Genomic DNA, 23,413 nt, shown 5'->3' with positions numbered 1-23,413 from the left:
CCTGGGTTCCCCTACCTTGTGCCACAGCCTGTAAATTATTCAGATGGGAAGCTATGGTAATTTCAGGGCTCATCTCCCTTTATTTCCTGACTCTCAGGATTCAATGTCCTCTGTTTCTTGATACCCAGTGTCTCTGAAAATCATTTTTTAATATAATTTGTCAATTTTTTATTTGTTTCAGGAAGAAAGATAAATCTGATCCCCATTATTACCTGTTGGTTGGAAGCAGAATCTACCATTATAGTATACTATTATGTAATATATTATATTATATTATATTCTGATATACCATACTTTAACATACCAAAAAGCAGTAAGATTATGTTCAGAATATAGAATTGGACACATATATAAAGGACAAGTTTTATGTTTTCATAATTTATATACTGACAACTCCCACTTCATATGATGTACATGTGCACATATAATTTTGCCCAAGTTCAAAAAATATCTAAATTACACCGAAATACAAATATTTATTTATTTATTTATTTATTGAGATGGAGTCTCACTCTGTTGCCCAGGCTGGAGTGCAGTGGCACAATCTCAGCTCACTACAAGCTCCACCTCCCGAGTTCGCGCCATTCTCCTGCCTCAGCCTCTCCAGTAGCTGGGACTACAGGCACCTGCCACCATGCCCGGCTAATTTTTGTATTTTTAATAGAGACGGGGTTTCACCATGTTAGCCAGGATGGTCTCAATCTCCTGACCTCGTGATCTGCCAGCCTTGGCCTCCCAAAGTGCTGGGATTACAGGCGTGAGCCACTGCACCCAGTCAAAATATAAATTTTTAATTGTATCCAATGGTTTCTCATTCTTCTTAAGATTTATAAAAGTTCAAACAAACAAGACATGTTATATTTATGTTTATATTACTAACACAATAGCTGTACTTTATAACTAAACACTCATTTATACATATAGTTGAATCCACATCTTCAAATTCTTATGCAAAATGAAAACAAGGTTAATGCCAAGTACCTTTAGAAAATGCACAGTTAAATATATTTATATCCAAATGTGGACTTTAGTTAAATAGGGGAATAAAAGATGAAGCTACTCAAATACATAATAACTGTCTAGTATAGATTAGAAGAAGAAAAAAACAAAACAGATGATCTCTGTAAAGAGAGAGAAGAAAACAAAGAGAAATAACGTAAGGCAAAGAGGCTAAATAAGAGAGTAAATTAAAGAAGAATAACATCTACATCACTAGCAACAAGAGTCTAATATGGCTGGTATAGGTTGAGACCAACTTGTACAAGACTATAAGTACAGGTTGGGGCTTGAACGTTATTCTTGGTTCATTCAATCAATCTTTATTGAGTGTTTACTATATTCCAGGTATTGTTTAAGGTAACAAACTATGACCACAGCCTGCTTCTGTATGGGCCATGGTCTAAGAATACTTTTTACATTTTTAAAGTTAGAACATAACACATACAAAAAACAAAGAAAGGTATACAATAGAGATCATATGGGCTGCAAAACCTAAAATATTAACTATTTTGTCATTACAGAAAAAGTCTGTCAAAGCCCAGTTTAAGATATTGGGGATAAAACAGTGTAAAAGAAAAAAAAAAAGAATGCCTTGCCTTTATGGGATATTCTAGTGGGAAGGATACACATAAACAATTAAAATATATGGTTTGTCAGATGGTATGTGCACAAGTTATGTGGGGAAGGGGATCAACTGTTAGCAAAGTGGCAGAGATTGCCTCATGGCCCATAGAGCAAAATGGGGTGACCACGTGGGATGAGGAAGGATGTGGTTATCTGGTCTTTTGAGGATGATAAGGGCTATAAAGGGATAGCATCAAGGAGAAATATTTTGATCATGATTGTTGTGGTGAGAGGGGGTCATTTCACTTCAGAAGCCCAGGGCACTAGGACTCTCACTCCTCTCCTGCCAGTCATGAGGTAGAGACTAGGGAAGAGTGTGGTTTCACTGGCAATACCCAGAACTTCTGACTCTTTCTAGATAATCAGTGCTTTATTGAGCGGGAGAGCTACAGGTCATAGCTGGGCTTTGAGAGGGTTTATCTGACGGTTAGAGTAAACTGAAGGAAAGAGTCACCAAGCAGGATCCTCAATGTGACAAAATTTATAACAGTAGGCATTTCCTGAGGTTGACAATGTACTAGAAGAGACCACTGACAAGCACAACATTCTGGTGGTTAGATAAATCTGGGACAAAAGATGAAATTATCGCTGTTGTAAGCACCATAGCATAACAAACACCATACTGAATCAAATCAGTATTCAGTGATATTTTATTGAACTGTTTATTGAGCACCTACTATGCACCCAAAACTTTTAGGAATTGAAAATAAAATGATACGCAGGAAAATATAAACAAGTTCCATCTCTCATGAAATTTCCATTTGAATACTGTGGGTAATTTCAATTTTTTTTACAAACACTTTGTGCAATTTAGAAGGTACTACTTACATAGGGTGGGCAGGGAGGGCACTGGGGGACATGCCTTTTATGCTGGCTGTTGAAAGATGAAAAGGAGCTAGCCACAGAGTGAGGAGCAGGGAAGTGAATAAAAGTGAGAAGCCCCCGAGGCAATAAAGAGCTGTCGGAACATGAATTGATGACTGTGGCAATTTCGCCTCAGGCAGTTTTGTCAGAGAGCACTACTGGTCCTGTGAGGAGGCAGGGCCTCCTGGGACAGTCCCCAAGTGGAAGGCTAGTCAGAACTGAACCTGCCCTTCTTTTTGTTACTCCTACTCATGGGACCCAGGAAGGGTGTAGGAGAGGGGAATTTCCCTCCAATATCATGTCACTAAGATTCACAGCCTTTAGGTGGTATCCTTACTTTGTCCACTGTGGTGCGGTGCATGCACACTTTTTAATATGCTTATTATAGACAGCAGGAGGGCAAGAAAATTAATAGCAATCTTACTAGCAGCAGCAGCAGCAGCAGCAATACCTGGCATTTATTGGGGGTTTATACATACCAGGCACTTTATATGTAGTAATTCATTTAGTTCTCAAAATCATTCTGAGATGGGGAATAATACAAACTCCATTTTTCAGATGGGGAAACTAAGGCAAAAAGAATAGAGTAGCTTGTTCAGTTCATACATCTAGTAAGTGTTTGAGGTTGGCAACATGGCCATAGAATTCTCAGGTTCTTACAGCTAATGTACTAAACTGCCTCTTTTCTTGAGGAACAATTTGTAAAGATAAAGTCCAGGTATATACTTTCATTTTATAGAGGTAGTTTGAGCCTCACTTTAAATATTACAAGTGTTTCCCAAATCCCATGTTTTCATTACCCTCATCCTTACTATTATTTTAGTTTGATTCTGTGAATAATTGCTTTTAGAGGGATTAAGATCCCCTTTTTCCTTTCCTCAATCTCTATTCCTGTATAAGCTTATTTTCAGGCCTTTAGGCTCTTGGGTAATATGTTCAATCATAAACTTTTACACTCTAGTTCTCCTCAGCTTCAGCTCAGATACATTCTCTTCACAATTCCCTCAGTCTTCCAACTCAATCTGCCTCTTGTTCCTGTGTTTTCCTCCACAGATACAAGATTTGTGGTTTTGAATATTAACTAGTTTTGAGAATAAAATAATAGGCAGTTGCCTAAGTTCACTTCATCAGGTAATCTCACTTTTACATGCCAGGCAGTTGGTAGTACTTGTGAGATTAAAATTTGGCACTCAGATAAATAACAGACAATAAATTTCATGATACTGATAACTGGATAATTCTAAGTTTTCCTTGCCTTTATTTCTTTGTTTACTAGACTCTGTTTAAATAAACTGATCAAGCAAATTTTCAGAGATTATGTATGAAAATAGGAGTATAATAGATTTGAATGCCTAAAACCAGCAAGCAACCCCAAATACTCCAAACAAACAAACAAATCTTTAGTCAGTGCAGAAATGGCTATTTATGTATTAATTGTTTTGGTACTTTTAAGTCAAATCTAAAAGTTCTAAGAGAACGAATATCTCTTAAATCTGACATGAGAATACCATATGAGAACAAATAAAATAAAAATTGAAAATTATCTGTATTTCCTTTATATTTCTAGTCATCATAGCTTATTTCATTAAATTCATTAGCTATATAATCTCATTTCATCACTTTTGTGTGCACCACAGGGCTCTAGACAAAATGATTAAAATACAACACAGGCAGATATGGAAAACATCCTTACCTTTGAAGAACACAAAATTCCCATCGCTATTTTCATAAACTGCATCGATACTAGGAGGCAGGCCCCGCCAGAAGTAAGTAATTTGCATTGGGTATCCATCCATCACCCTGTTGTTTCTCACTCGCCAAAACCACTGGTCCTGCAAACCAAGTAAAGGCATCTCTCAACAAATATGTAGGCCTCCCTGGTATTTCACGGTGCAATGGCTAGATGCTTTTGAAGTCAAGTTGGTTTCCTTATTATTGTCTTACATTAAATCAGTCAGAGAAAGAGTTAAACAACTTGACCACAATGATCACAAAATCTTTTGTAGTGAACTCCTTAATGTCTAAGCCATACAGTGTAATTAAAAACATAATGTCAACATACTGAATCTTGTCATTTTGCATTTTCTCCAGGGCTTTCTAGATGGAGGTAGCACAGACAAGTCCCTGCCAGATTTGTGGATATGTCAGCTTCTTGAGTATGAGAGCAGCGCTAGGGCCATGTATGCTTCCTAACATTTTTAGATGTATGCAAGATCTCCACACCTACCATGTTGAGAATGAAATATCTGTCTGTATGCCCCTGTTAAGCCTATTGTCTCATATAGTTATAAAGTAGAGCCCTCTTTCATCATTAAATGTATTTTTGGCTGATAACTTTACTCAAGAAAAATAGGCAAAATTATTTTCAAAAAATAAATCATCATAGAGGATTCTAGTCTGGGTTAATTGCCTTTCCTATCTGCTCTGGTAACACCCTGTACTTCACCCAATCATAGCACAGGTCATTTTACAGGAAAAGTGTTTATTCATTCTTACCGCTGGTGAAGAACACATGGCTTGACCCATAGCAGGTTTTTATAAAGTTGTTGAATTAATAATTGGCCTACACACAATATGTTTCACCATAATATTTACTAAGGGCAAAAAATCCCGAAAAACAAAAACAAACCCTTCAAACCCAAAAAAAGATACATCTCATGACACTAAGTAGTTTTCTATTTAAAATCTGAAAATAAATGAAGGACTACTCAGTGTTTTAATATTTAAAAACTAGGTGTATTTTAAAAATTGATTTTAATACAATGAAAATTTCACTTTATTTTAAATTTCTGTACGTATAAGCAATATTTCACTTGGATGTTAAGTATATCCACTATTTAGACAAGTATATATCACAAAAATACTTCCATTTTAATTATCTGCTTTCTTTCTTGCTCTTTTCATACCACTTATATATTATATAAGTGATTTATTTTAGGACCTTCTCATGCTTTTGGTTAACAATATGTTAGCCTAACCAAACTTTCTAGGATTTATCAATTACACATATATTCACACACACACACACACACACACACACACATATACACACACACACAATCTACTGAGGATTCTTGGACTTCAGTTAATATGATAACAATGAACTTTCTTTCACCCAAATGAATCCGAACATGAAAACTGTCTTAAAAGCCTTTAATAGTTGTACTTTGTTCTAGTTATCATGCACTGTCTTCTCTACCAACTTCTGTAATTTTTAAAAAATGAGGAAATAGCTTAATTAATGGCTCAGCTCATATGCAATTCTTGTTCTGTTGCCTAACAACTGTGTCACCTTGGTCAATATATTAGTCATTGAGTTAGCACAAACTAATATCTAATTTATAGCATGATTACTGTATAACATACAAAGAACTTTCTGAGAACCTGGCACAGACTAGTACCAACATTTTTGGTTGTTGTTATTGTTAAAATTATATTGAAACAAGTTATCTACTTTCCCTGTTCATATTCCTGTTTACAGTTTTGACTCTTATTCATTGTTTCCTCTTTGGATGTCAGCTATACTATAGTTCCAGCCACGTATCTCATTCCAACCAATTTGTAAAAAATGTTTTTCACCTTTTCTTGATAATTTTCATGGTGCTAGGTGGCCTGGATTAATAATGTTTTGATCCATATGCAGTAGATAAAAGAAACAGATTTTCAAATACAATTTCATATACAGATTGATTCAGAGAAATATACAGGGGCATGAAAATAAAGAGTTCACTGCAAATAAAATATAAGTCAGTGATATTCTAATCACTTAAAAGAAAAATCATAATTTTTGTTTAGATATAACAAGGGCTTCTAACGGGGTGTTTAAACCATGCCAATCTCCAAATAAAGTATTCTTAAATTATTGTAATATATATGCCAAAATAATTAGTAGAAATGAATAAACAAATGGATTCTGATAAAGAAATAATGACCATGACTATCTATGAAACAACGAAATAGAAAGCATCTGTCACAGTGGATGTAAACTCATGCCATAGTTACTATAGATTGCCATTTCAGAAATAGGGTTTGTGAACAATTCATAGAGAAAGGATGCTTAAAATGCTATTTAGGTCTCTGTGCAAATTTTCCTTATAAGTGAGACATCACCTGATGATGCTGTCTAAAACTGAAGTCCCTCACTGCACTCATACAGGTCTGCTGGATATCTTCACCTCCCTTTCCTGTTGTATTTTCCTTGACTGCATTTACAGTCGTTTTATACAATACTTGTTTTACTAATTTATTGTTCATTCTCTCTCCGCTAAATATATAAGCTCTCTGACAGCAAGAATGTCGGTCTTTTGTTTACATATAGTCCCGTATTTCCAGAAAAGGACCTTACACATAATAGGTGCACAATAAACATTTCTTTAAAGAAAACAAAATGCGAAGAGAAAAGAGCAAAGTAAAAGTAATGATCCTTTTAGAAGTCAATGTTTTAAAATTACATCTCAGTTTTTTTCCCTGTTGTGGTTAAGATGTTTTCTTATTTAAAAATTATAAAAGCTACGAAGGGGTCACACGAACATAAAAATTCTATTTGAATAGGTAGATGTTTAGTACATATTCTGTTTTCTAGAAAAGTATGATATTTAAAGGTCTTTGAACAATAAAGAAAAAAATACATTTGGTTTCACTCTTCTAAAGAACATAAGTTTGGTTTTAGTTTTAGATGGGGAGGGAAAGAAAGACGAATAACCCTTATGGAGCTCTAAATCTGCTATTTGTAAGTTGTCTCAAGCTTCTTATCTCCTTCCCTCCTTCTTCCTTCCCTCTCTCCCTTCCTTTTTTTCTTCTCTCTCCCTCTTCCTCTCTCTTTCTCCTCTCCCTCTCTCTTTCTTTGGTTCAGCCCTTATAGAAGGAGGTGGAAGGGGAAATAATAACCATAACTAGCCTATCTGCAAAGTCAACCTGTGAAAAAAACAGTACTTAAACATTACCAATTTGGAATTCCTACTTAAACACCAATATTTCACTTACGATACAAGCACATATGGTCTTACATGTAGATTTATTTTCCATGTAGCATAGAACACAGACAGATCATTTAGTTCACAGAGATAAGTTCACATAGTGTACACCGTGGAGCAGTAACACACGGGGAAATTCTGTTTATTATTCTTTTACATCCTTTGAAATTCTGGCTCATGACAGGCATATTTGTTTGCTGAGAACTGTAAGGAAAAGGCCTACTGTCTGAATATGAATCGATGATGTTAATGATCTACTATCAGCAGAAATTGCTATTTTCAGGACCTTTTAAAAAAACTAATCAGCTGAGGCAGGAGAATAGCTTGAACCCAGGAGGCAGAGGCTGCAGTGGGCTGAGAATGTACCACTACACTCCACCAGCGTGGGCGACAGAGCGAGACTACCTCTCAGAAAAAAACAAAACAAAACAAAAAACAAAAAAGCTAATCAGTAGAACTGATCTACTTTTACTTCTCTTCTGATACATAGATTCATTTATTCAACCAACAGCTTTCCATAAATCTACAAATGTGTCACGTGTTCACACTGAACATTTCTAGCAGTCACCAGTTGTTCTTTGGACCCTCCTCTGCCAAGCCACCTTGGTCCTGCTCTGTCTAGTCTTCCCCCTTTCTGAAACAGCATCTCAAATCTCTTTATTTCTCACCATCACCACTGTCACCATCCAAGTGCCACTGTATTTCACTGAGATGACTTCAGTGCCAATGCAAAGCCTCTACTTTGCCTCCTGCTGCATCTAGAATGAAATTCAAACTTGGACTTCTGCCTCCAGCTCCTACGTAGCTCCTAGCAGTCTCTCTTGTGCTCACATTGCTCCAGTTGTATCAGCCTCCTTTCAGCTGCTTGACAGAGGAAAGCTCTTTTCTTCCTTAAGACATCTTACAGGCAGTTTGCCCTGCAGCAGGCCCTCTGTTCCTGTGGTTTCACTTTCCACAATTTCAGTTACCTGTGGTCAACCCTAGTCCAAAAATAGGTAAGTCTAGTGTTATAGGGTATTTGTCCACAAAACTTTTATTACAGTATATTGTTGTAATAGTTCTACTTCATTATTAATCTCATACTGTGCCTAATTTGTAAATTAAACTTTATCATAGGTGTGTGTATGTATAGGTAAGAACATAGTGTATGGTCTGGTACTATCTGCAGTTTGAGGCATCCACTGGGGGTCTTGGAACATATCCCCCATGGGTAAGAGGAGACAACTGTACTTTAAATGTTCTTCCTTTTCCATCAATTTGAACCACAAATCATCCATTAATTCTCAGCTGAAATGTTATTCCGTAAAGTGGGCTTGGCTGCCCTCTGACTGAAATTACGTAACAGTATGCTATGATCTCAATGTTTGTATCCCCTCAAGTTCTTATGTTGAAATCCTAACCCCCAAGGTATTAGGAGGTGGGGCCTTTCCTTTGGGAATGATTATGTCTGGAAGGCAGAACCCAAATAAATGAGGTTATTGCCCTTATAAAAGAGGCCCTAGAGAGCTGCACTGCCCCTCCACTGTGTGAGAACACAACTAGCAGTTGCCATTTATGAAAAGTGGGTCTCACCAGACATGGAATCAGCTGGTGCCTTAACCTTAGATTTCCCAGTCTCCAGAAATGTGAAGAGTAATTTTCTGCCATTTGTAAAGTGCCTAGTTATGGTGTTCTGGTGTAGCATATCCTGATGAACTAAGACATCCTCGAACTGTCTCATGGTACTCTGCCTTTTGACTTCACAGCACGTACACATGTGTTACTGCATCATTGTATTTGTGAAGTAATTTCTTCCACCTGCCCCACTGTATGATATGCTCCAAAGGAATGGGGCAGTGTGTATTTTACTTATCACCGGATTATCAGCATGGTGAACTGTGTCTGGTTTACTGTAGGAGTACAACACATTTACTAGAAAAATCTACCAATTTTTTTCACCAAACTATCATAGGATGAGTACATATACCTGAGATTGTTCAAAGCAAGGTAGCTGTTTAATGAATATTAAGCCTATTTATTAAGATGACATTCTAACAACCTCCACCTCTTGAGTTCAAGCAATTTTCCTGACTCGGTCTCCTGAGTAGCTGGAACTACAGGCATCTACCACCATGCCCAGCTAACGTTTGCATTTTTAGTAGAGATGAAGTTTCACCATGTTGGCCAGGCTGGGTCTTGAACTCCTGACCTCAAGTGATCCACCTGCCTTGGCCTCCCAAAGTGCTGGGATTACAGGCGTGAGCCACCACACCTGGCCATGTGTTATGTTTTGAAGGTTTCTGATGTGGGCATGGAGTGTGTCCGGGGAAACTGGTGTTGAAAATTAAGCTAGTTCCTAAGAAAAATATTGGGTATGCAACAATACTGAAAGAAAGACAAAATTGTGGCAGCTATATACATAATAAGGAGGAAAGTGATTTATATGAATGCTTATTAGGCAGAGAAAGAAATGGTGGTCTTGGTTTTCCATTCCTTGGCAGGGCCTGCTTTGGTTCTACCTCTTTGCAAGCAGTATGAGATTTCAGAAGCACCCAGCTAGATACTCTCTATCGCGGAGTAACCCTTGGTAGCAAGGCTCATCATGCAGTCTCATAGGTGACTGGAGTTTGGGAGGTAGCAGTGCACAGGTAGCTACGTATATCTGGGCAGAATGGAGGAGCCAGCAACAAATACTAACCCTAAGACAGACGTCCAAAGGTTTACCAATTTCAGAACATTGCCCTTCTGAAGGGGCAAGAAGAATAAATGGGGAACTTCAGTTGGAGTTCAGGGAAGGAGAAGTATACTTTGGAGAAAACTGCTATTAAATAGCTGTTACTTTCACCACTGAACTGACTCATTGTTTTAGTCATATTTCAAAAGCATGGAGAAAAAGCAAACCATCAGAATTTCTCAGAAAATTTCTTATTTAAAGTTTTTTAATAACACCCTATGCCAGACTCTATATCTCATAATCATAGCCATAATTACTGCACTTATTGAAATAAAAATTGATGATGGTGTGGCTTGTGCCTGTAATCCCAGCTACTTGGGAGGCTGATATAGGAGGATCACCTGAGTCTAGAAGTTCCACGCCAGCCTGGGCAATATAGTGATACCCCCATCTCTAAGAAGAATTAAAAAAAAAAAGACTGATGATGATGGCTAATACTAATGATTAGGTTAAATGTATACATTTTTAGGGTATTTTATGTAAATATTTGAATATATCACCTAATATTTCCAACAATAAAATATATTTAATAGAAATATAATACATAAATATATTATAGTAAAAACAGTTTTTTTTTCTAAACAACTCATTTTAAAACGTATTACTAGATTCTGTTGAAAAGGTGACAAAAGCATTTGTTGCTCAGAATGGTGAAGTGAAAGGAACTCAGGAAGTTGAAGCTGTTGGATTTATAAGCATGTCTATAGTAGCTGGTTTTCTTAAAAAACGACCATATTGTATAAAAAAATTGGTTGTGACCAATAAATTTGAAAAATAAATTTGTTTTCGAGAACAAACAAGGCCGCTAACAAAGTAAAAAGCTATGACAACATGGAGAAAATATGTGTATCCCAGATCACAAAGCGTCAATTAATCTAATATATAAAGAACTCTTAAAAATCAAGGAAATAAATCCCCAAACCTTATAGAAAAATCAGTAAAAGACATGAACAGTTCATACACACACACACACACACACACACACACACACACACGGTTTATAAATGTAGGGAAAGATATTCAACCTCACTCATAAGTAAAATGCAAATTGAAACTATTTTGATATACCATGTATTATCAGATTGCTTTGATCTCATGGCTTGTAGGAATAGGTACCCATATATATTTCTGGTAGGAGTGCAAAATGGCATGATGCTCGTGGAGATCAATATGGCAACACCTAAGAGCATTTCATACATATTTGTCTTTTGACCCAGTAATCTCTTCTCTGTCAATCCACTTCAAATTAAGATACAACCTCCCAAATAAAAAGATGCAATACATTACAAATTCCTATGATATACTATAATAAAAATAAATTTTTGCAAGCTTTCTCACTGTGATGTCATTTGTGATAGCAAATGTATTTTATCTTCTGTATAAAAGAGGATGGGAAAATTTATCTATATTAACATTGGTGTATAGGCATAGGCATAAATATAGATAAAATATAGATAGTGCTTATGCTGTCCTTACTAAACAGATAACACAGAAACTAATATAAAAGTGGTTACTGAGTAATAAAAATGGGTGGAACATACTAAATGTGTGGAAATGCAGGACAGATTTCTCAGACCATGCGCATGTTTTATATATTCAAAAAAAATTTTGTGTCAGGTTGAATTGTTAAAAATAAAAAAAAATTAAAATCAAAGGTAAAAAAAAGCATGTGCTAAAAATAAATCCCTAAATTCATCTGTATAAGAAATTGGAAACACCCACACGGAGAAAATAAATATATCATATGACTTTGGAACCGAGTACTCTGATTGTACATTAGTGGGAAACAGACCACAAAAGAAACTTCAAATAAATATTAATCTTGATTTAATAATTTTATCATTAAAAGGATTTCTGGTATTATAATCTTAAAACCATTATAAGACAAAAGTTAATATGTTAATATTATTAGCACAAAGAGTTTCAGAGTAAAATAAAGAGATACAACGATGTTAATTCATGTTATATTTGGATTAGAAATTAGAATGAAAATAATTCATGATTTAAACACATACACAAATAGCATTTTCTAATTTTTTCTAAATTTTAAGGACATTCTCACAATTTCCTAATTTTGTTGACTCAAAAGACATAGAAGCCATAATATTCCACCAACAGGTATTACATAGAGCTCCTATTAGAAGGAATCAGGGCTTCTTGAAGAACAGTTGAGTCTGGGCTCAAGATAGGCTAATTACAAGGTAAGCCTGGGACAATTGTGATGAAGTAAGAAATTACTCAAGACTAATGGCAGCATGCCAAAACATGAGAGCGGCTTAAGCAAAGGGTACATTTGGGATAAACTGAGAATCAAAAGGAAAAATGGCTGCAATTGGGTATAATATACTGAATGAATACATTTAAGATTTCAGAGTATTAATCATTACTATTGCAACTGGCTATCGCAAGAACTCTTTTCACCGAAACTTGGTAATCAAAGGGAAAGAATTAACTATGAGAAAGAGTTAAACATATGTGCTGCCTTTTGAGAAGAAAAAACGTAGTTCATTTCTAGTTCATGAGAGTTAGCTTTTAAGAGAAGAATGCCTAATGCAGAAGGGAAAACAGAAAGAGAAAAATCATTTTGCAACTCCCAATTAAATAACTGGTTCAAGCAAGAACCATCATTGAATGTGCCTACATTCCATCTATCATTGAGAAAGAAGATATTTGCACACTACTAAAAAACAGGGTGCAAAGTAGGCAAAAAAACAAAACAAAAATTTTCATATTGTGGTAACTGTAGATTCACATGCAGTTATAAGAAATAACACAAATAGATTCATTTTTCCCTTCCCTACTTTTCTCCCAATGCTAACTCTTGCCTAACTACAGTAAAATTTCAAAACCAGAAAAGTGAGATTGATCCAACTTACCAACCTTATTAAAATCTCACCAATTTTACATGCATGTATTTATGCTAATTTTAATAGCAAAAGTATACCTTTCCAAGGCAAAGTTATGTCCATTGCCACCCTAAGCATCAAGGATTGCATCAGTTAGAGTGGACATCTTGCTATATGCTCATAATGTGATGCAACACAAATAGCTAGACATTTGAAAGTCACAAAATCTATGATGTACAATCATGCAGAAGCAAAAGTTGTTAAGCCAGAATCTAGTTGGGCCTTCAGACTTGACTTCTTCACATTTAAGAGAGGAATAACTTAAGACAAGCAATCAAACACATTCTAAAATGGGAGATAGTTTACAAGACTATAAACTTGGCTTGGTTTCAGCAAGAAGAAAAAGGAGAAAAAGGAGAAAAAAAAAAAAAAAAGAAAAGAGGCTGGAAAAAAAGAGCCCATTAAAAGATCTAAAGAGACATAGCCAAACGCAACACATAGTCATTTGATCCCATATTTAAACATCAAATTTCATGATACCTCCAACTTTGCTTTGCCAAACAGTTGCCCATGTGCATTGCATTTGCACACATACACACATATGAAATAAATATAAGCAAAACACTAATAGTTGTGAAATCTAAATATTAGGTGTGAGCATATTTACTCTTACAACTTTTCTGTAGTTTTGAAAAATTTCTTAGTAAAAAGTTGAAAATATATATTTATTAAAAATCTGGAAAATACATAGGTAACTAACTACATTATGAAAATATATTATCACAGAAGCTTTGTAAATATTTGTGATGGGTAAATACTATTCCAACTAGTGACTGTAAGTTTAATAAACCTCCATTGAATAGCCATTTAGATTTGCTACTATAAAAAAGGCTGCAACCAACATCTTTGTTCATTAAAAAAGAAACAAAAATATGTTTTGTGGCATGTAACTAAGGGTAATATATGCTTCATTTGACTGTAACATATATGGACTGGAAATGTAAAATCACATATTGTGATATCATGCAAATGCATTATAAATTCATTAATTTCACACTACATTTTGTTATCAGGTTTACTGTTTACAGAGAATTGTAAAACGTACTGTAGCGTTTAAAGAGAGAGCAATATTTACACTTAATTAACCACGTTACTTTTTCAACATTGGAAAAGAAAAAGTAAAGTCATAACTCGAAGAAGAAAAAACTATTAAAGGAGCCTTAATAGATGTGTCTGGCAAAGATAATGCCATTCTGGGAAGCTTTCAATATTTTATCACAAGAGCTGACATAAGCTGGTTTTTGGTATATAAATGTTAGGGGAAAACCTGTTCAAAGCAACCATTAGAATAGACTTTTTCACTAAGACAGTTGTGAATGTCTGTAATGATTTTGCAGGCACGGTTTTCAGGGCTCATCAATTAAGATTGACCAGATGTAATTCTGTGAGAAATGATGTAGCAGTACATCTCAATAGGTCAAATCACTTTGGGTACTGCCAGTATTTTTGAAAAATGCTCAAAATATAGACTTTATTATAGTAGAGGAAGGAAGTGACATATTAACACATGATTCTTCTAAATAATTTCTAAATTCACAATTCTGAAGTTTCCCTTAATGTCTTTATTTTCAAGCAAGAATGTCACAGCTACCATTTGGATTAAAAAATGTAGACTATTTTAATACATAAAGTGTTTCAAAAGAAAAGGGAGTTGATATATTCAGAATACTTTGTTTACTACTTGTATTAAGTTTATGTGTTAACATTTATAGTCTCCAAATGTTAAATATTCATTTTTATATTAATTTATATGGAAAAATCTCAACACCAAAGAGTTAAGTGATGTACCAGATATGGACCCCCTTTTTATTCATTAGTATTCATTCAAAATTCTAACTTAGAGAATACTAATTTTAAAACTTAAAAATTCATAATCATTCATGAAGATGATAATATAAATATTCATTTTTATCCAATTTCTATACATAAACAATAAATCATAAAAAAGTGTTGCTACACCAAAAATGTAGTTCAGCCCTAGCATAGAAAGAGCGAGCTGGGGAGTAAGTGAAAGCAGGGTGTGTGCTGACACTCCTGTCTTTTTAGGTATTTATATCTTTTTCCTGTTTCTTCTTTAATCTACTCTTGTTCAGAAATCACTGGGGGATGGTTGCAACAAAGAAAAGAACAATCACTAAAAAGTTTACCATTGATATACTGCAGTTAGGGAAAGTAGTCACAAATTCCAGATAAGAATGCACCACACATTACTGCTGTATGATATTCTAATTTTGTTCTCCCTCTTTGAGATCTGAAGATCCCATTAGTAAGGTGCCCTAAATAATTCACATACCATATAATTAAATGTTGAAACAGGTAAAAGGTTTCATTCCTTCCATTGTACCAGCAGGTCTGGATTCAAAAATATGAACTCTTTAAGAATGTATATATATTCAATCTACAGAGGAGGAGAGGCAGACAGCTAATTTCAAAATGCTCTGTAAAATGCTATTCTTCCTGTCTCTATAAAATGGGAAATACCCTTCAGTGAATATTATGAGCTGGGAAAACAGCTGATCATTAACACACCTATCAAGAATTACCATCCTTTTATTTTCAAACTGAAGAAAGATGTCTCATATACAATAAAATCCAGGTTCTTGCTGACTATAGGGCCATTTCTACCTAAGGTACATCGACAAGGTATTCAATTTAGTTTTTTCACCACCCAAGTTAAAGTTGTCTCTTCAATCTCTTTCTATCAAAGCATCATGTTTTATTTTCTTCACAATACCTATTGTTCTCTGAAATTGCTTTGTTTATTTGTTCACTTGCTTTCCATCAGAGTATGTGCCTCATCTGTCTTATTAAAACACTGTATCCCTTAGCCCTGGAACAGTTCCCAGAACCATTTGTTGAATGAATGTTCAAAGATAGGGAGAGAAAACAGAGACAGAGATAGATTAGCAAATCATTTGCTTGGCCTGGAATTTGGGAAAATTTGGTCAATATTCTGTTTAGATGTCTTCACAGAAACTCTTAGGTGTCCTCACAGAAACTCTCCCTCAGGCCCTCTTTCCTGCTTCTGTAGCCCTAAACTGGCCTATTGACTTAAATTGGCCAGCCTACTTAGACCATTGGATGGAAACTATAATTTTAATTTATAAATGAAAATTATAATTTATAAATTTATACATTATTTATTACTATAAGTGGAAATTATAATAATTTATACATTATAATTTCCATCCAATGGTCTAAGTAGGCTGGCCGATGTGCAAGTCATATGTATATTCTTTTCCATAAGCAGCAGCATCATACTTTGCTTTCTCTTTTTCTTTTTTAAGGTACAATCTAGGCTTCACCTCCTCTGGGGATACTTTCTTTAAACTATGCCTCCTATTCCCCCAAAGACTTTTTGCTTTTTAGGCGACTGTCCTGCTTATTTCCACAGCATACTTTAGTTCCTATAATAGCAGCCAGTGTGCCATGGCATAGACATGCTGAGTAGGGTGGGAAAGGAGATGTTTCATGATATGACATAGGAAGAGGGAAAGGGTTGAGCTAGAGCTACAGAGTATATTTTCAGCTTGGTCTTCAATCAGACATGTTCTTTCTCACCAGACTTCACCACACCACACAAGAGGAATTTCACTGGGCTGAAAGAATGTAGAAAGTAGAGCAGGCCATCAGCTTTAGGAATACAATATTGAGGCCCAGCACAGCGGCTCACTCCTGAAATTCCAGCACTTTGGGAGGCCAAGGCAGGAGAATTGCTTGAGCCCAGGAGTTCAAGACCAGCTGGGGCAACATAGTGAGATCCTGTCTCTACAAAAAATAAAAAAAAAAGAATAGCTGGGCATGGTGGTGCACGCCTGAAGTCCCAGCTGTTTGGGAGGCTGAGGTCGGGGAATTGCTTAAACCTGGGAGGTTGAGGCTGCAGTGAGCCATGATTGTGGCACTGCGCTACAGCCTAGGGTAACAGAGTGAGATCCTGTCTCCAAAAAAAAAAAAAAAGTATATACATATATATCTATATCTATCTATCCATATATATATATATAAAATAATGTGTGTGTGTATATGTGTGTGTGTGTGTGTGTATATATATATATATATATAGAGAGAGAGAGAGAGAGAGAGAGAAAGAGACAGAGAGAGAGAAGAAATAAAGAGTCAATAGACTCTACTTATAAGCCCTGAGCAAGTGCATAGGACTAAGTGGGAGGGAAGCAGGCAGGGGGGTTTGCCCACGAGGGAATGTGACATAGGCAAATATTTTTTTTTCTTTCAAAGGAACACAAAGTCAGTTGTCAACAAATTAAGTGTTAAAGGCCTAGGCTGAATGACTGATTTGCTCCTAAGAGATAAGGGTAGACAGGGCAGGGAATTCCCAAGAAATGACAAAGCAAAAAACCCTGAAAGATTCCTAAGTGACTTTGCTTTGGAGTTCAGGAACAGTTGTTGCCATAACAGGGAAGACTAATCCTCATTACCATTACCTAATTGCTTTATGCTAATATGCTCTTGAAAGCATTCCTTTTGCTGTCTCTGTGTGGCTGTGGTTTATTTACTTAAATACAGAGTTCAAAAGGTAACTGCCCTTCTTTACACTCAAAGTAAGTCCTCAACACACAACTTGCTGTGGAGTAAAATAGTGATCAAGTTCTAAGGCAGTCTTGAGGGAAGTCAGATGATCACAATCATTAACGAATGGAAAGCACTGTGCTACTGGGTCATTTTTATGGGTTTTACCCATGACTTACTGTTGAATACAAAAGCAATTGGAGAAAGTTCTAAAAAATAAAAATAAGTCAGTAAGTTTCCTAATAATTCAGCAAAATTATGAAGCCTTGAACAACTATGTTGATGTGATCAAATAATTTTTGAAAATCATTCTGAGCAACTGGGAATCTAAAGACAAAAGACAGATAACATAAAATTGGTGTATAACATTGGAATCTTTGTGAATGTATAGAAGTTGAACATAGTACCAGGTGTCATTTGGGCATAAAAGAGATGGCATGTCTCTTTCACTAGGCTGGAAGATCCATATATTAAGAATAACTCAAGAAGTCTTTTAAGGTGAGGAAGGATGAAGTTGACTGGGCTTTCACAGAAAAACTTCCAGGGTGTTATGGAAAAGGAAGTTAATATGTATCACACAAAAGAAAAGCACAAAATAATCTATGCTTCATAAGGCTGAAGATTATGGTGAACAGGAGAGGACATCTCTTCTTGGTAAAAGGGGAAATAAGATTTGATGACCAGGAGGCATTCAGGTAGCATGTGGTGAGAATGCATGCTCTAAGAGGATAGAGTGGTAACTGAAGGGAAGGAATGGCAATTCTAGAAGCAACTGTACACAATGTGATATGAAATGGAAAGGCGACAGCTTGATGGGGCATCCAATGATATGATCATCGAAGTAGAATGTATATAAGAAAACAGGAAATGAGGGACTAAAAAGAAGAGGAAATGATGTAATAATACATGAGGATTTACAAAGGTCTGACAGGCTGTGTAGCATTGTGCTATGTCTAAGGGGAAGACGTTCACTTAGGGTTAGAAAAGAAAGCACTAGGGATTTCAGGAGGGAAGTCCACTACTGCAACAAGTAGAGAAGATAAAGCACTTCAGTTAGGTAGAGAAGTAAATGTTAAATAATAAAACACACATCCCAAACTGAGGATGCTAAGTGAACAAAACATAATAAAAAAATCAAATTAGGTTCCAAGCATTAAGAAAGAGAAGGTGAGTTCATAAAACACATTTATATATGTGGAGAAATTCCTTGTTGCTCAATCACATGTATAGTATGTTGGGAAATATAGTGAAAAGTTCAAATGTAATTCAGAATATGCTATTTTCCCTGTATTTCTTCATGAGTAGTCAAATTAATGTGGAAGCGAGGAGAGGAAACAAGGTTATTTAGTTGAGCAAATAAATTTTTTCTCCCTGTCTTCTGCTTATATGTGAAGGGAGAAATATATTCCAATTTACTTTTTGTTTTTTTTGCAAGGATTTAGAATTTTTCAGTGTTTCTTGATTTTTATTGTGGGGTTGAAAAAGAAGTTGCAATGGTAATTAGTTTTATAAACATCATGAATATAGATGAATCTTACTTTATGCCACACATCTAGTCCTGAAAACTTGGTTATTGATTATTGTGCAAAGCAAATACTATTTCAATTGAACTAAAATGGAATAATATTTAAAGGAATGATATTAAAGGAATGAATCATTTTGTTTTAATTTTATAATTATTCTTCCTATGGAATATTAAATAAAACTATATTGTATTGAGACATGTTTAATGTTAAATATTTATGGCTCAAGTATTTTCGCATTGAGCTGCATTCAGACCATTATTTTCTGAAAGGAAAACTGAGTCAGTGAGTTATGCACAAAATTAGTGAGTTGGTAATACATGGTCTATCAAGTTCATCTTTCCTTTGATTGGTACTCAAATACATGAGTAAAAATTGTCAAACTTTAATTTTAAAAATTACTTTTATATTACTGATTACAACTAAACATGTGTCTACACAATATATATCTTAAAGAGCTTTACAAAATAGACATTGTTCCATTCAATTCCAAAGCTGAAGTTGAACAATTAAAACAAGTAAAGGTGGGCCTAGGTAATACTGAAATAGCTTTTGTGGTCTGAATATGTCTCATGTGATCTGATGTATAGAAAAATAACATTGTTACTATTATTCTCATGAATATAAGCATATATATTTGAGTTCAATTTGCCAAGCTACACTAATAAAAGTAGTCAATGTTGTGTCTGGAAAATCCTGGAAGGGGTAAAGCCTTTTCTTTCTCTTTCCTATTGATCCTTCAAAATGCTTTTTTGACCTACAGTAACTTAATTTGGGCGCTCAGTGAACATCATTTTCATAGCTGTTTTCTTAAGAGTGTTTTTTAGATTCAATCATCATAATTAAATTAATCATTAAACAGAAGTCACTCATATGATTAAAAATCAGATTTTCTCCTACTCCAAAAGACCAATAAAGAATACAGATATCTACCGTTTTGCAATATTTTAACACTATCATTCATTCTTGTTGAATACTTTTTTCATATAAGATCAATAATACCTATTTTCCCCCAAAAGATCATTGCAGATTTGTTCATTCTTAGTCAAATTCTGTCATAACTATTTCTCACTAGTCAGATACAATAGAAATTGTGACAGTGAAGACAAAACACATTAAGGGAATGGAGGTTAATGCTCTTCAATTCAATAGCTTTCTGTATATTGTTCTGGTTCATTTCTTCTGGGTATAGAGTGTTGCACCATTACCTCCTAAGCCACAGTGGAAGTAACACTATTTTAGCATATGCCACAGGAAAAACAAATGAAAAGATGGGGTAGCAGGAACGTGGCTAATTCATTTACACACACATGCACACACACACACACACAGGTTTAAGATATTCTCTTAATCAATGTATTTCCAATTCAGAGACAAATTCTACTTTGCCTCTTATTAGTAGTCTGAAGGTGTAACTTAAATTTTTAAAAGAAGTAATCAATTCATACTTTCCAAAACACTGATAATTATTTAAAATTAATTCTGTAGATTTGTGCTGTCAATATGGTAGCCACTAGCCATTTGTAACTACTTAAAGTTAACTAAATCTAATTTTAAAATTACTTCCTTAGCTGCACTAGCCACACTTCAAGTGCTTAATAGCAGCCTTTTGACTTGTAGCTATCATACTGAGTAGCACGCACATAGAGTACCTTCATCATTGTAGTAAACTCTATTGAATAGCTTTGCTCTAGAAAATAACATTTTAGCATTTGATCAATGTTATGATTTTTTTCTCATACTTATTTAAGACTCCTGTACTGCTATGAAAATAAATTCCAAAATGCAGCAGTGATTCAAGACTATGAGAACATGTTGAGTGAGATAATTCTAAGGCACTAGTGTTTCTAGAGTCAATCTTCAGCAGAAACACTGTAACTATTGATTAAAAAATGTGCAGTGTTTCTACAACTCCACTGGTGTAGTCAGTTGAAATGCTAATTGTGGTATCACAGTATCATAGGTATAGGCACTATGGCTATAACTTTCAGAATTTTGTCTTTTCTTTTTAGAATCTGACAAAAAACATTATTTAGCTACAGGTCTAATTGAAATGTTATTTCCTTTTATCGTTGTATTGCTGGTTCTTTATCTGTTTAAACCTCAGCTAAAATATCACCTCTTCAGAAAAGATCCTCTGGAAGCTACAGCATCTTCCTTTCCACATATCCCAACTGTTAGCGTCTATCACATAACCCTGTTTAATTTTCACCTTTGAATTTGTTAATGTCTCAAATACTTACGTATATTTATGTGATTTTTGACTGTCCTTTCTTTCTCCCAAATAAAACTCATCTTAGGAGAGGGATTTTGTGGTGCTCATTGTGGTATTCCCTGATACTAAAAGTCTGCCAGGCAAAGGCAGGCACCTTATAAATATTTATTGAATAAATAAATCAAAAAATGCATTAAATAAGAAATGAAGATTAAAGTTATTCACAGCAGAAATGTGCTTTTTTGAAATATAAAGGCATTTTTAAATTAAAATATACACTGACTTTTCTTTCCCAATTTGATCTTTGCCATTAATATTTACCAAATTTTATAACGAGATATAGTAAGTACAAAGTTTCATATTGTACGTGTAAGTATATCATTCTGAAAGTTAAGTAAAAAGTTAGCCTTTAATGGATGAGACTGACCATCTGTATCTGGAACCCACTCAAGCAGCAGTGAGTATCTCTTGGTGAAACTGGGATGCATGCAGATCTATGGGAAAATAACAAAGGTATTTAATTCTTCTTAAATATTTCCAGATATTCTAAGGAAATCCAGTATAAATGGAGGTTTTGAAATGGACAATGCAGACTGTTTATTGTTTAAGAAAAAAAAATGATACAAAAAGCAGATTTTGGTCAGGGGGACTTTAATACTATCCAGGGAGTATATGTCCTGAAAACTTAACACATGTAACAATGTACAATATCAACTACATGCTAGCACAACACTGGGAGTATCAGGCTATCAAAAAATGATTGCTCTAGGGATGCAATTAAGATTGTCTAAGTGCTTCAGAAGTAGACTTTTGATTATAATGTGGCTTATAATGCAGAATCTTCTTGAATATAATTAATGCATATTTTCTGTGAGAATTAAAATTCTCACTATAAATTGATAAGTCACCATTTTGGCCCATCAATTAACCATAACAAATCTTTTGTGATTTTATTTTGTTCAGTGATTTCTTTTAAGCCCGAATCACTGAGACAGCCTGGTCCATAAACCTAAAGACTAGATCTTGATACACAGTGACCCTGAGTAGTGAATGAACTGGCCAGCACCTTCCTGACTATGTCTAACATCTTAAAATAAAATGCAATTCTGATTTACAGTACCTTAATGTTGTTTGGTATCTAGATTTTAGTTGTTCTTTGTACTTCTTTATAAATAAAATTTAATAAATAAATAAAATAAAATTTAAATAAACTTTGAGCATTGAAGCAGGAGAGGCTGTCTTGGGAGATAAAGAGCAAAGCAGGGGAGAGGGCTAGAGAGGTAAAATGTAAACCTGTTAATATTGACTTTGTTTTCATGGAGCCATTTAGTGACAGGGAAAGACAAAGATTTGGCATAAACCTCGCCTATCTTATAATTCATTTAATATGAAGGTGAAGTTGATGGCCTGGGGTGAAGACAATATTGCTGTCTAGAATCAGTTACCTGGTACCATTGTGATATTCCTCAAAGCCCTTATTTCTGTCCCAGATTTTTGCTTTAAAGCTGCTGTTTCTCTTTATTCTTAAGTATATAATTTTATCTTTAGCAAGTAATTCTTCCAAAGAGCCAATTTTATCATGGATATCAGTTTTTAAAAACATTGTATTTGTATTTTTCTATGGTGCTGTTAAATAAGTTGCCTTTTGAAAGCTTACTATCTCTTTTTTTTTATAGCATCCACAGGATTTACTCTGAATAATTTGGGTGGGACAACAGCCACCACTACAACTGCATCAACAGGCCTCTCTGTAGGGGGAGCCTTGGCTGGTTTGGGAGGTTCACTTTTCCAGAGTACAAACACAGGAACATCAGGTAATTGATGGTATTTATTCTCCAGAATAGTAAATATTTATATTTAAATGTACTTATTTTTATTTTAGCCCTTTGAACAGATCACTTTTTCTCTTTAATCTGCATATTGTCCTTTAAATATGAAAACTACATTATAAAATGATGGTTTTCATACATAATTGGATGTATTTGCCATATTTTATTTATTTATTTATTTATTTATTTTGGGATGGAGTCTTGCTCTGTCATCCAGGCTGGAGTGCAGTGGCGTGATCT

General features: G+C 34.9%; 1 protein-coding gene across 1 annotated transcript in view; it reads right to left on the bottom strand.

The window, feature by feature from the left end:
* The window catches only part of MMP16 (matrix metallopeptidase 16 (membrane-inserted)), a 293,161-nt gene that overhangs the window by 32,286 nt on the left and 237,462 nt on the right, over positions 1–23,413 (bottom strand). Inside the window, exon 7 of the mRNA XM_011937076.1 lies at positions 4,181–4,319. Within this exon, the coding sequence (XP_011792466.1) occupies positions 4,181–4,319 (139 nt within the window). The remainder of the gene's footprint in view (positions 1–4,180; positions 4,320–23,413) is intronic.

This window comes from Colobus angolensis, unplaced genomic scaffold (assembly GCF_000951035.1).
Source record: "Colobus angolensis palliatus isolate OR3802 unplaced genomic scaffold, Cang.pa_1.0 Scaffold16, whole genome shotgun sequence".
In the NCBI taxonomy this organism is placed as follows: domain Eukaryota; kingdom Metazoa; phylum Chordata; class Mammalia; order Primates; family Cercopithecidae; genus Colobus; species Colobus angolensis.
The sequence above is the reverse complement of the archived record's forward strand: the minus strand, read 5'-3'. Positions and strand labels throughout refer to the sequence as shown.